The sequence below is a fragment of the Stegostoma tigrinum genome, chromosome 11 (assembly GCF_030684315.1).
Source record: "Stegostoma tigrinum isolate sSteTig4 chromosome 11, sSteTig4.hap1, whole genome shotgun sequence".
NCBI classification, from domain to species: Eukaryota; Metazoa; Chordata; class Chondrichthyes; order Orectolobiformes; family Stegostomatidae; genus Stegostoma; species Stegostoma tigrinum.
Genome location: NC_081364.1, coordinates 63,440,054 through 63,452,757, shown reverse-complemented (window position 1 = coordinate 63,452,757; position 12,704 = coordinate 63,440,054). Strand labels below are relative to the sequence as shown.

At 44.2% G+C, this 12,704-nt stretch overlaps 1 protein-coding gene across 6 annotated transcripts in view; it reads left to right on the top strand.

Moving 5' to 3' along the window:
• dock3 (dedicator of cytokinesis 3) overlaps nt 1-12,704 on the top strand; it is a 1,242,443-nt gene that overhangs the window by 1,144,411 nt on the left and 85,328 nt on the right. For all 6 annotated transcript variants that reach the window (XM_059649508.1, XM_059649506.1, XM_059649505.1 and 3 more), the window contains 3 exons: nt 489-549; nt 1,021-1,114; nt 11,130-11,278. In XM_059649508.1, the coding sequence (XP_059505491.1) occupies nt 489-549; nt 1,021-1,114; nt 11,130-11,278 (304 nt within the window). The remainder of the gene's footprint in view (nt 1-488; nt 550-1,020; nt 1,115-11,129; nt 11,279-12,704) is intronic.

The following is a 12,704-nucleotide window of genomic DNA, read 5'->3' as shown; positions in this document are numbered from 1 at the left end:
TCCCAGCATTTGGCCCATACCCCTGTAAACGCCTCCTATTGATATACCCTTCCAGATACCTTTTAAAATGTTGTAATTGTACCAGCCTGGACCATTTCCTGTGGCAGCTCATTCCATACACACACACCACCTTCTGCATGAAAATGTTACCCTTTAGGTCCCTTTTAAATGTTTTCCCTCTCACGCTAAAACAATGCCGTATAGTTTTGGACTCCCTAATCCTGGGGAAAATTCTGTGATCAGTATAAACTGGAGTATGTTGCTGATCTTTGGCACTTACATGATCAATCATTTGATGAAACTTATAGACGCAGTTCTCCATGAAAGGAACTTAGATCAATATGGCATCTTGAGTCTGGCTCCATGCAGAAAGTTAGCTCTGCAGTATCAGAACTGAAATCCTGTGCAGAAACTACAATCAGAAGCTACAAATTCTTGTCATGTGACATGCAATTTTTTTTGAGTCCAAGCTCCTTTCTTCTCCTCAGGGATTGTATGAAAGGGGATGAAACTGAAAATAAGAAGATTGGTTGTACTGTTAATTTGTTGGTAAGCAAGTTATTTTCTGTCTGTTTAAATTTTTTGTACTTTTAACAGTGCATTAAAATGTTTTTCCAATATTGTTACCTAATGTCAGCAGCAAATACTTTTAGGTCAAGCACATTTGAGATTAGTTACAGAGTTAAGATTTTTATTCCTTTTGCCTTTAAGTCTTGCATAGAATACTATACATGGAGCATTAGATGTTCTCAGTATGGCAATGCCAAGCACACCCAGACCAGATACAGTATAAGTTAGGCAAGAAGTAAAGCTCTCTTGACACAATTTCACCAAAGAGATTCAGCATTGGTACAGAACAGGTAATATGTAGATACATGTTCCAAGGCTGTATTGTTAGAGAATTAAAAATAATAAATGGGCAGTAATTAATGTTCAAGGGTGAAGTGTGTAATTTAAAATGATCTCTTCACTTGCCTGGTTCAATTGTAATGTGCTTACGGATATTTACAATTATTTCAGAATTTTTACAAATCTGAGATTAACAAGGAGGAAATGTACATCCGTTACATCCATAAACTGTGTGACATGCATCTGCAGGCTGATAATTATACAGGTAAGAATTAACAAGCTTATTCCTTTCCAAATTTTAAACAAGTCTGGAAGTTCTGGATAATTTCACCCTGGATTTCTTGTACTTCTAGTCACTTTTCTGGTCTTTTCTAGTGATTGAAAAAAAATGAGGATCTATATTTTTCAAAAAGAATCTTAAAATATGTTCTTCTCTGTTACCATGTCCACCATTCAGCCTTCCTTTTAAAAATTGAACAGGCAACATAGTGGAACTGTTATTCTTTAACTCTGACTTGATGAATAATAGAAATTATATCATGGGTGTTTATATTTTGTCAGTTTGACCCATTTGATTACACTCTTGGCTCAAAACTGAAGGCTGTCAATTCAATTATTCCCAAGGAAGTACAATCCTTAAGATGAAATGTTGAATTGAGGACGTTTCCAATCATTAAACTGAATGTAAAAGAAAATCCCAACACAGTTGACAAAACAAACCTTGGATTGAACTCCCATCCTGGTTAGAATTCTGTCCCAAACCTGCAGTACCAAAAGCAGTTTAACTTATGTCATTTGCTTGGTATGTGTAAAATATCAATATTTAATGGTAATGACTGTATTTCAAATAATTAATTGCATGGAAAGTACTTTGACATGTTTTGAGGGATGTGATAAAGAATTTTATAAATGCAAGTTAAGACATAAGAAATAAAAACAGGAGTGAAGAGAGAAAGGGACCTGAGGTGTTAGGGGATGATGGGAACTGCAGATGCTGGAGATTCCAAGATAATAAAATGTGAGGCTGGACGAACACAGCAGGCCAAGCAGCATCTCAGGAGCACAAAAGCTGACGTTTCGGGCCTAGACCCTTCATCAGAGAGGGGGATGGGGGGAGGGAACTGGAATAAATAGGGAGAGAGGGGGAGGCGGACCGGAGATGGAGAGTAAAGAAGATAGGTGGAGAGAGTGTAGGTGGGGAGGTAGGGAGGGGATAGGTCAGTCCAGGGAAGACGGACAGGTCAAGGAGGTGGGATGAGGTTAGTAGGTAGCGGGGGGTGCGGCTTGGGGTGGGAGGAAGGGATGGGTGAGAGGAAGAACCGGTTAGGGAGGCAGAGACAGGTTGGACTGGTTTTGGGATGCAATGGGTGGGGGGGAAGAGCTGGGCTGGTTGTGTGGTGCAGTGGGGGGAGGGGACGAACTGGGCTGGTTGAGGGATGCAGTCGGGGAAGGGGAGATTTTGAAGCTGGTGAAGTCCACATTGATACCATATGGCTGCAGGGTTCCCAGGCGGAATATGAGTTGCTGTTCCTGCAACCTTCGGGTGGCATCATTGTGGCAGTGCAGGAGGCCCATGATGGACATGTCATCAAGAGAATGGGAGGGGGAGTGGAAATGGTTTGCGACTGGGAGGTGCAGTTGTTTTTTGCGAACTGAGCGGATGTGTTCTGCAAAGCGGTCCCCAAGCCTCCGCTTGGTTTCCCCAATGTAGAGGAAGCCGCACCGGGTACAGTGGATGCAGTATACCACATTGGCAGATGTGCAGGTGAACCTCTGCTTGATGTGGAATGTCATCTTGGGGCCTGGGATGGGGGTGAGGGAGGAGGTGTGGGGACAAGTGTAGCATTTCCTGCGGTTGCAGGGGAAGGTGCCGGGTGTGGTGGGGTTGGAGGGCAGTGTGGAGCGAACAAGGGAGTCACGGAGAGAGTGGTCTCTCCGGAAAGCAGACAGGGGAGGGGATGGAAAAATGTCTTGGGTGGTGGGGTCGGATTGTAAATGGCGGAAGTGTCGGAGGATAATGCGTTGTATCCGGAGGTTGGTAGGGTGGTGTGTGAGAACGAGGGGGATCCTCTTGGGGCGGGGGCGGGGTGTGAGGGATGTGTCGCGGGAGACGCGGTCAAGGGCGTTCTCGATCACCGTGGGGGGAAAGTTGCGGTCCTTAAAGAACTTGGACATCTGGGATGTGCGGGAGTGGAATGTCTTGTCGTGGGAGCAGATGCGGCGGAGGTGGAGGAATTGGGAATAGGGGATGGAATTTTGGCAGGAGGGTGGGTGGGAGGAGGTGTATTCTAGGTAGCTGTGGGAGTCGGTGGGCTTGAAATGGACATCAGTTACAAGCTGGTTGCCTGAGATGGGGACTGAGAGGTCCAGGAAGGTGAGGGATGTGCTGGAGATGGCCCAGGTGAACTGAAGGTTGGGGTGGAAGGTGTTGGTGAGGTGGATGAACTGTTCGAGCTCCTCTGGGGAGCAAGAGGCGGCGCCGATACAGTCATCAATGTACCGGAGGAAGAGGTGGGGTTTGGGGCCTGTGTAGGTGCGGAAGAGGGACTGTTCCACGTAACCTACAAAGAGGCAGGCATAGCTGGGGCCCATGCGGGTGCCCATGGCCACCCCCTTAGTCTGTAGGAAGTGGGAGGAGTCAAAAGAGAAGTTGTTGAGTGTGAGGACGAGTTCAGCTAGGCGGATGAGAGTGTCGGTGGAGGGGGACTGGTCGGGCCTGCGGGACAGGAAGAAGCGGAGGGCCTTGAGGCCATCTCCATGCGGAATGCAGGTGTACAGGGACTGGACGTCCATGGTGAATATGAGGTGTTGGGGGCCAGGGAATTGGAAGTCCTGGAGGAGGTGGAGGGCGTGGGTGGCCTCACCCCCATCCCAGGCCCCAAGATGACATTCCACATCAAGCAGAGGTTCACCTGCACATCTGCCAATGTGGTATACTGCATCCACTGTACCCGGTGCGGCTTCCTCTACATTGGGGAAACCAAGCGGAGGCTTGGGGACCGCTTTGCAGAACACCTCCGCTCAGTTCGCAAAAAACAACTGCACCTCCCAGTCGCAAACCATTTCCACTCCCCCTCCCATTCTCTTGATGACATGTCCATCATGGGCCTCCTGCACTGCCACAATGATGCCACCCGAAGGTTGCAGGAACAGCAACTCATATTCCGCCTGGGAACCCTGCAGCCATATGGTATCAATGTGGACTTCACCAGCTTCAAAATCTCCCCTTCCCCGACTGCATCCCTCAACCAGCCCAGTTCGTCCCCTCCCCCCACTGCACCACACAACCAGCCCAGCTCTTCCCCCCCACCCATTGCATCCCAAAACCAGTCCAACCTGTCTCTGCCTCCCTAACCGGTTCTTCCTCTCACCCATCCCTTCCTCCCACCCCAAGCCGCACCCCCCGCTACCTACTAACCTCATCCCACCTCCTTGACCTGTCCGTCTTCCCTGGACTGACCTATCCCCTCCCTACCTCCCCACCTACACTCTCTCCACCTATCTTCTTTACTCTCCATCTCCGGTCCGCCTCCCCCTCTCTCCCTATTTATTCCAGTTCCCTCCCCCCATCCCCCTCTCTGATGAAGGGTCTAGGCCCGAAACGTCAGCTTTTGTGCTCCTGAGATGCTGCTTGGCCTGCTGTGTTCATCCAGCTTCACACTTTGTTATGTTGCTTCATGAAGTTTCTTTCTGAAGTGAAGGAAACTGGAAACCAGATTCAGCAGCTATAAGGCTTCTTAAGTTGAGCAGTACATATTTGTGCGTACAAGCAGGCTCAGCAGGTCATCAAGAGGGAGCAAGTTTCTTGTACCCCACCAACTTTGTGGTTACAGTGGTTGCAGATTGCCTGGATTCTTTTAGTAGAATAGCAGTTGATTTCTGAAAACTTTCCTCATTGAACTCCATTGGCCAATAACCTTCACCTCTGATTTGTCTCAGAACTCTTGGGCTCTGCACAAAATGATCATTCTGATTTTGTCTTCATAGAATTGAACACTTAACATGGCTGTTTTCCCAAACTGTCAGATCATGTTTCCATATTCAGTAGAAAAACAGAAAGAGCTGGAAAAACTCAACAGTTCTGGCAACATCTGTAGAGAGAATTGAAGATAATGTTTTGAGTCCAGTGACCCTTCATCAGAACTGAAATAGATGGGAAAGGGTTGTATTTATGCTGATGACCAGTGAGGAAAAGTGAATTAAGAACATGGAGATGGAGCTGAGACAGAGAGAGAGAGAAGGGATAAGGGAAAAGGCAAGCAGAAACAGCTGATGATAAGCAAAGAGAGAGAGAGAAATGTATAGGGTGCTAAAGAGAAGTATGAATAGTTGAAAACAGGTTGACTGCAATACAATCTAGGACCCAGGGGTGTGGATTGAGAGTAACCAACATGAAATAGCAAAAAATGAGGTGTTCCTCTAGCTTCCGTTAAGCCTTACTTGAGAATAGAGCACACGTCAGAAATGTTGGCTTGGAAACACGATGCTCTGTTGCAGTGGCGGTCAACCAGAAGTTTGGGGTCACTTTCGTAGACTAAGCTTAGATATTCAGCAAAGCAGTCACCCAACCTGTATTTCATCTCCCAGCTGTAGAGGAGACCACATTATGACCTGCAAATATGGTGGACTAGATTGAATAAGTTGCATGCACATTGCTGCTTCACCTGGAAAATGTGTCTAGGGCCTTGGATAATGAGGAGAGAGGAGGTAAATGGGCAAGCATTGCACCTTCTTCGATTGCATTAGAAAGTGTCAAGGGGTTGTGAGATAGTGTTGGGAGGAATGGAGCAGTGTGTTCCGGGGGAATGGTTCCCATGGAATGCTGACAAGGGGCGTGTGAAGGGAAATCATCTGATGGTGGCATCCAGCTGAAGATGTTGGAAATAGTGGTTTACGGTCATTTAGATATGGAGGCAGGTGAGATGGAAAATGAGAACCTAGGAAATGCTATCATTGTCATTGGAGGAGAGGAAAGGGGTGAGGGCAGTGTTGCAAAGTTGGTAGAGTATTAGTGGATTGGAAGGCAGGATGTTAGAATTTGATTTTCGTAAAATGATAGGGGGAAGACTGTGTGGTCCCTTTAAAAGTTGTTTTTTTTTAGACTTGGAGTTTTAAAAGAAAGTCTGCAGGTAACAACAGACGCACAGAGTTCTTGAAATTGAAACATTGTATCAAAAGGCTATGTTGTTAGCAGGGAAAGCAGCATTTTTACCAAGACATCAGGTTTTTGAATTTAGCCAATTACTTTAAACCAGACCCTAGATATGAAACCCCAATCAAGTTTAAACCTGATGTTTTTGACAACCAATACTATTGTAAAAAATTAATACATCATCAAGTATGTAAGAGAAGAGGGCATTTGAAAATCACTGTGAGAGCAACTGTCATCTGTTAAGAGAACTGTTCTCAACAGCCATCAGCTCTAAAGGAAGAGAAATTCACTGGCTCTCATGGAAATGTTTAAGAGCTCAGAATAAGCACCATCTAAATAAAGTTACTATGGCACTCTTAACTAATATTCCTGACACACAACTTCCATGAAGAAAGATGTTCCTGACTGGAGGACCGCAAAGAAGGCAAAGATCATTCTGGAAGATGTACCCCGGCTGTAATTTCGAGAGACTAAGTTTTAATTTATTTTTTTCTTATTACTTTGACTTATATAAGTGGGACTTTATTGAAATGGCCTGCCATTAGAATTTTGCTTTAATTAGTAGTTAAGGGGGTAATTGTTCGTGTTGTTAGTCGCTCTGTTAATTTATTCACAGTTAGAGTTAAATAAATTGTTACTTGTTGCTTATCTAGTGAGTATCAGAGATTTCTTTCATTTAACCACTCCACCTCCGCTTCATAACAGCAGAAGTATGGGAAAAGGGTCCAACATGGCTGAGGGCCCTATCAAACACAAGCAGGGAATCCTCAGGTGAAGAAAAAGGTGGACATAGCTGAAGCCCTCTTGTGGAAGGGTGGCATTATCAGAAAAGATACAACAGAAATGGAGAAACTGGGAGAATGAAGTGGAACCCTCATAGGAAGCAGGGAATGAGGATGTATTTTCAAGGTAGTATGGAGTCAGTGGGTTTGTAATGTTTATCACTGGTGAGCCTATCCTCAGAAATTGAAGCAAAGATGTTGTGGAAGGAAAGGACGAGTCACAGGTGAGCCAGGTGAAGGTGAAAACAGGGTGGAAATTGAAAGCTAAATTGACAAATTTATCCAATTTCGGATGAGAAAGGGCAGCAGCCTCAATGATGTTATCAATTTACCAAATAAATAGTTGTGGGTGGAGGTTAGAGTAAGACTGAAACAAGGAATGTTCTACATAATCCACAAAGAGATATGCATAACTGGAGCCCATGCGATACCCATGGCCACACCTTTCATCTGAAGAAAGTGAGGAGAGTAAATGTTCCAAGTAAGGATGAGCTTGGCCAGTCAGAGGAAGGTGATGGTAGATGGGGATGATTCACACCTTCTCTTAAGGAAGAAATGGAGAGCCCAAAAACCATCCTGCTGGGGGATGAATGTGTAAAAAGATCATAAATCCCTGGGGAAAAAGAGGTGACTGGTGCAGGCAACCTGGAAATTTTGAAACCAAGATAAAGTATTGGATGACTCACAGAAAGTGGGAAAAGACTGGATAACAGGAGATAAAATCAATTCAAGAATGGAAGAAATCAGTTCCATGGGGCAGGCGCAGGTTGAAGCAATGAGTCTGCTTTGGCAGTCTTCCTTGTGGATTTTGGGAGGAAAGTAGAAGTGTACTATACGAGGTTGACAGACAGTGAGGAGGGAAACTGTGGGGAGGGGGTGCTGTTGGGGGTTGGGGTGCGTGGGTGGTTGGTTGGGGGAGTGGGGGAATAAGGGAATAAATTCCCAGGTGAGATGAGGTCATCATGGAGATGATAGCTTGATGTTCAGTTGTGGGGAGAAAGGAGGAGGTCATCACAAGCCAGCACTTATCCTCCGCAATGTGAGGCCACTACACTACACACCACCTTTATTGGCAGATTTGATTATGGAGTCAGAGTTGGATCTGAGAACATGGAGAGTAGCAAGTTCAAAAAGAGTTGGATTCAAATAGGTGAGGGAGCAGAGAAATTAAGGCAACAGATGCCACGTTGATAGTTCTCAATGAACAAGTCAAGTGCAAGTACAAGACCAGAGGAAGGGATCCAGGTACAGGGAGAGTGTTGGAGGCAGGTGAAGGGGTCTATGGGATTGGATGGGGAAAGAACCCCTGTATAAAGAAATTGGGCGCAGAGAACAAAGGTGACGGAAGAAGATCTTGACATCATGTCGTGCCCAAAACATGTTGAACATCAGGGTTGAAGGTCAGAAGGTGTGAAAATTCCCAGTAACAAGTGGTGTTAAAGGAAGGGATGTAATCAGAGGGAAGGGGAGGAAGATTTGAGAAGGGCCTGAATATCTGAGTTATTGTAGCTTGCATTCCTTAGTACCTGAAAGGAGAAGAAAAGGTTTCTGGTTAATACGTCAAATGAAGTAGACTGGGGAGCAGAACAAGCTTGAGATAGTATGAGGCAGTGTTGATAAAGAGAGAGATTGAACGTGTGCATATGGCAGTGCATTACACTGAGTGTGGATCTCAGGATGTGGTGAGAACAGCGCTTGAGGAGCATTGTATATCATGGAGACATCTGTGTTCCTGGTGGATTTGAAATACAAAAGTGAAACTTAAGTTGGAACCCATAGAGTCTGAGCTGGAGGCAATCACTGAGGAATGAGATTTTGCTATGAAAGCAACTTTTGGTGAATATTGTTGAATGTATGAATAGTATTGGGCTAGCTTAGATCTGGAGCGTAGCCTCATCCATCATTTTTTAATCAAGGTAATTATAAAATTAAATGTCTCAACCATTAACTTGAATGGCTGCAATTGTTCCAGGTTTGGTGATGTAGGAAAGTGCTGTATTCCATCCCTTCAGGTGCCTGTTTACCATTGTAGAAATGCTCATCAAGTTTCAAAAGTCTGTCTGTAATACATCTTGAAATAAGCAGTCTTGTTCCTCTGTACGGTTGATCATAGTTGAATCTGCAAGAGACCCTTTTGTGAGTTTTTTTTGTATAAGCAATGCTCCATTTTACAAGAAGAAAGCAGTTTGTTATAAAGTCTATAAAGTTTGTTACAATGTATCTATAGTGATTGCAACAATGTCAGCCAGCTGACCTCATAGAATATGAGTTCACTGATTCAGCTGTTAATCTGGTCCAATAGGGAGCTCTGGCTGACATAAAAAGACTAAATGTCAGAGATATTGACACTCTAGTGCCTGAAGTTGTGAGTAGCCAAGGACAAATCATGTGTAAATAAAGGGTGACTTGGTGATGGGATACCTACCTCTCTGGAGTTATTTTAATAAACACACATTTGTGATTATCAAAATATCTTGAAATTCAGTTCAGTAGAACTTTCAAGGACTGTTGTAATCTCTTATGCATACCTAATAACTTCACCTTGCAAAAAGGCATCAATTTGGAAGATAATAAAGTGTGAAGCTGGATGAACACAGCAGGCCAAGCAGCATCTCAGGAGCACAAAAGCTGACGTTTCGGGCCTAGACAAATTTGGAAGATATGGTTAGGTAGAATGGCCATGTTAAATTGTTCGTAGTGTCCAGGGATGCGGAGGCTAGGTGGATTAGCAATGGGCAATGTAGGGTTACAGGGTTTGGGTAGGGGATGGGTCTGGGTGGGATGGTATTTCGGAGGTTTAGGGTCAGTACCAGTGGGTGAAATAGTCTGCTTTTCCATACTGTAGGGGATTCCATGATTTCCAGTCTTAGGTTCAGCAAAAGGAACAACAAAAGAAGCAGCAGCAGCTTGTGGCGGCAGCAAGACCGATTAATCAAATCTTCATATTTACGACCTTAACTTGAAAATGTATCCACTGCAGTGACAGTTGTTCTAGATCCACTCCACCGAAAGTGCCATAAATTTTCAACTGTCAAATATTTAATTCCTACCGCCCGGTTAAAAATTCTCATATGTCTTTCAAGAGCACTCTACACACACTGCCTTAGTGCAGAAGAGAGAAAACTAAGGACTTGTAAGATGTAAGTTGAAATCACTTTTAGAAATTACTCGGTGTTAAGACTAAAACTAAAGAGAAATGGGAACATCTTGGTGAGGAAGTCAGACAGATTAGCCAGTTATAATCACATTATTACTTTTGTGACCTTGCTGTGTACAAATTGGCAGTTGTGTTTCCAGTATTATCAAAGTGCCTGTGTGCAATCATTGAATCGTTATCATGTGGAAGCACTGGCCATTCAGCCCATTGGATCCACACCAATCCCCTGAAGAGCATCCACCCAGACCCCCCCTTTACCCTAAACCTGTAATCCTACATTTCACCTAGACAGGATGACAATTTAGCATGGTCAGTCCACTTAACCTGCACATCTTTGGACTGTGGGAGGAAACTGAAGCCCCTGGAGGAGATTCACACAGACATTGGGAGAATGTGCAAACTCCACACAGTTGCCCAAAGGTAGAATCAAACCCAGGCCACTGGGTGCTGTGAGGCAACAGTGCTAACCACTGAGCCACTGCGCCATTGAGATCATAAACGTGAGGATTTGATGAATGGGTCGTGCAGGTTATTTTTCTTTGTTGAGTCAGCATTTGGCCTGTGGTCAGAAACATTGTCACTATGAATGCTAGAAACCCTGAAATGTGAGCATAAGTACCACACTCTGAAACCTGCAATTTTATAATTCTTCCATTGCACTACTGTGTAAAAGCACTATTCAGTATAACAATGAAGCACTGTTGGCTAGGTGGGTCCCTGGTTCAATTGCCCATACATACCCAGTTAGCTGTTTACAACCACGTCAAAAGCTTAGAGTTCCATGGTTCTCAGAACTTGGAGCGGAAAAGTCAGCCAAAGTGCCAACTCCTCTTTTGTATCCAATGGTCTCTACTAGAAAATTCTGGGCAGGATTAGAATGTTTTGTTTTCCTTGCCCATTCCTATTATTTCAGTTTCCTGCTGGTGCTTTCTGATAAGACTCACACAAAGAATACTTAGGTGATGTGCCAGTAGACTGGACCTCTAGTACCAAAATTAATCTCAAGTTGACATGCTTAGGAGTGTAGGGGAGAAAGCGTTCTTGTCAAATTTTTGATACTCAGAGGTGTAAAGAAGTAAAAACATCTCACTGATGTGTAAATAATGAATGCTGTTGAAAATATCAAATCACTGTTTAGTTTCACAGATTTCTTGAATTGGTTGCATCTCTTATTTGCTCTTTTCTGTAGAGGCAGCATTTACACTAATGCTGTACTGGGAACTGCTGCACTGGGAGGACAGAACCTTGCGAGAGTTCCTGCACTACCCAACACAAACGGAGTGGCAGCGTAAAGAAGGACTATGCCGACAGGTTATCAACTACTTCAACAAGGGCAAGGCAAGTGTTTCTCCCTGGTTCTACTGTCTATATCAGGCAGTCAAAGATGAGCTAAACAGCAATTGGCTATATTTTGGGACCGCTTAAAGGTCAATGAGGTCATCTATATGTGGAACCAAAGGAGATGGGAGAGATGCTGAATGAATATTTCATTTCAGTATTTACTGTGGAGAAAGACATGAAAGTTGGTGAACTTAGGGAAATAAATACTGATGTCTTGAAACCAGTCCACCGTATAAAAGAGTAGGTTCTGGTGGTCTGAAAAAGCATAAACGTAGGTAAATCTCTGGCACATGATCAAGTCTATCTTAGGACATTGTGAGAAGGTAGGGAAGAAATTGCACAGCCCCCAGTAGAGATATTTGTATCACCTACAGCCATGAGTGTGGTGCCACAAGACTGGAGGATGGCTAATGGCTTTAAGAAAGGCTGCAAAGAAAAGCCAGGGAACTATAGACCAGTCCGTCTCATGTTAATAGAGGGTAAGTTGTTGGAGCGGATTCTGAGAGACAGGATTTACTTGCATTTGAAGAGGCAAGGACTGATTGGGGACAGTCAGCATAGTTTTTTGTGTAGGAAATCGTGTCTTACAAATTTGATTAACTTATTTTGAGGATGTGACAAAGAAGATAGGTAAGGGCAGAGTGGTAGACATTGTCTACATGGACTTAAGGAAGACCTTTAACAAGGCTCCACATGGTAGATTGGTCAGTAAAGTTAGGTTGCGTGGGATTGAGGGAGATCTTGCCAATTGGATACAAATTGGCTTGACGGTAGGAGGGTGGTGGTGGAGTTGTTTTTGAACTGGAGGCTTGTGACCAGCCAATGTTCCACAGTAATCAGTGCTCGGTCCACTCTTGTTTGTCATTTATACAAAACAATTTGGATGAGGAACCATGGTTAGTAAGTTTGCGGAAGACAGCAAAATTGGTAGTACAGTGGACAATGAGGAAGATTATCTAAGATTACAAAGGGATCTTGATCAGTTAGGCCAATGGGCCAAGGAGTTGCGGGTGTTTAATTTATATAAGTGGGAGTTGTTGCATTTTGGTAAGATGAACAACGACAGGACTTACTGAGTTAATGGTAGGTCCCTCAGGTGTGCTGCTGAACAGAGAGATGTAGTGGTTCAGGTACATAGTTCGTTGAAAGTTGCATCACACATAGACAGAGTGGTAAAGGTGGTTTTTGGCCTGATTGCGCTCATTGCTCAAATCATTGAGTATAAGAGTTAGGACGTCATGTTGCGGTGCTACAAAATGTTGGTGAGTCTGCTTTTGGAGTACTGTGTACCGTTCTGGTTGCCCTGCTATCGGAAGGATATTATTAAATTGAAGAGGGTGCAGAGAAGATTACAAGGATGTTACCAGGGTTGGAGGTTTTAAGTTATAAAGGAGAGGCTGAATAAGCTGGGATTTTTCTCACT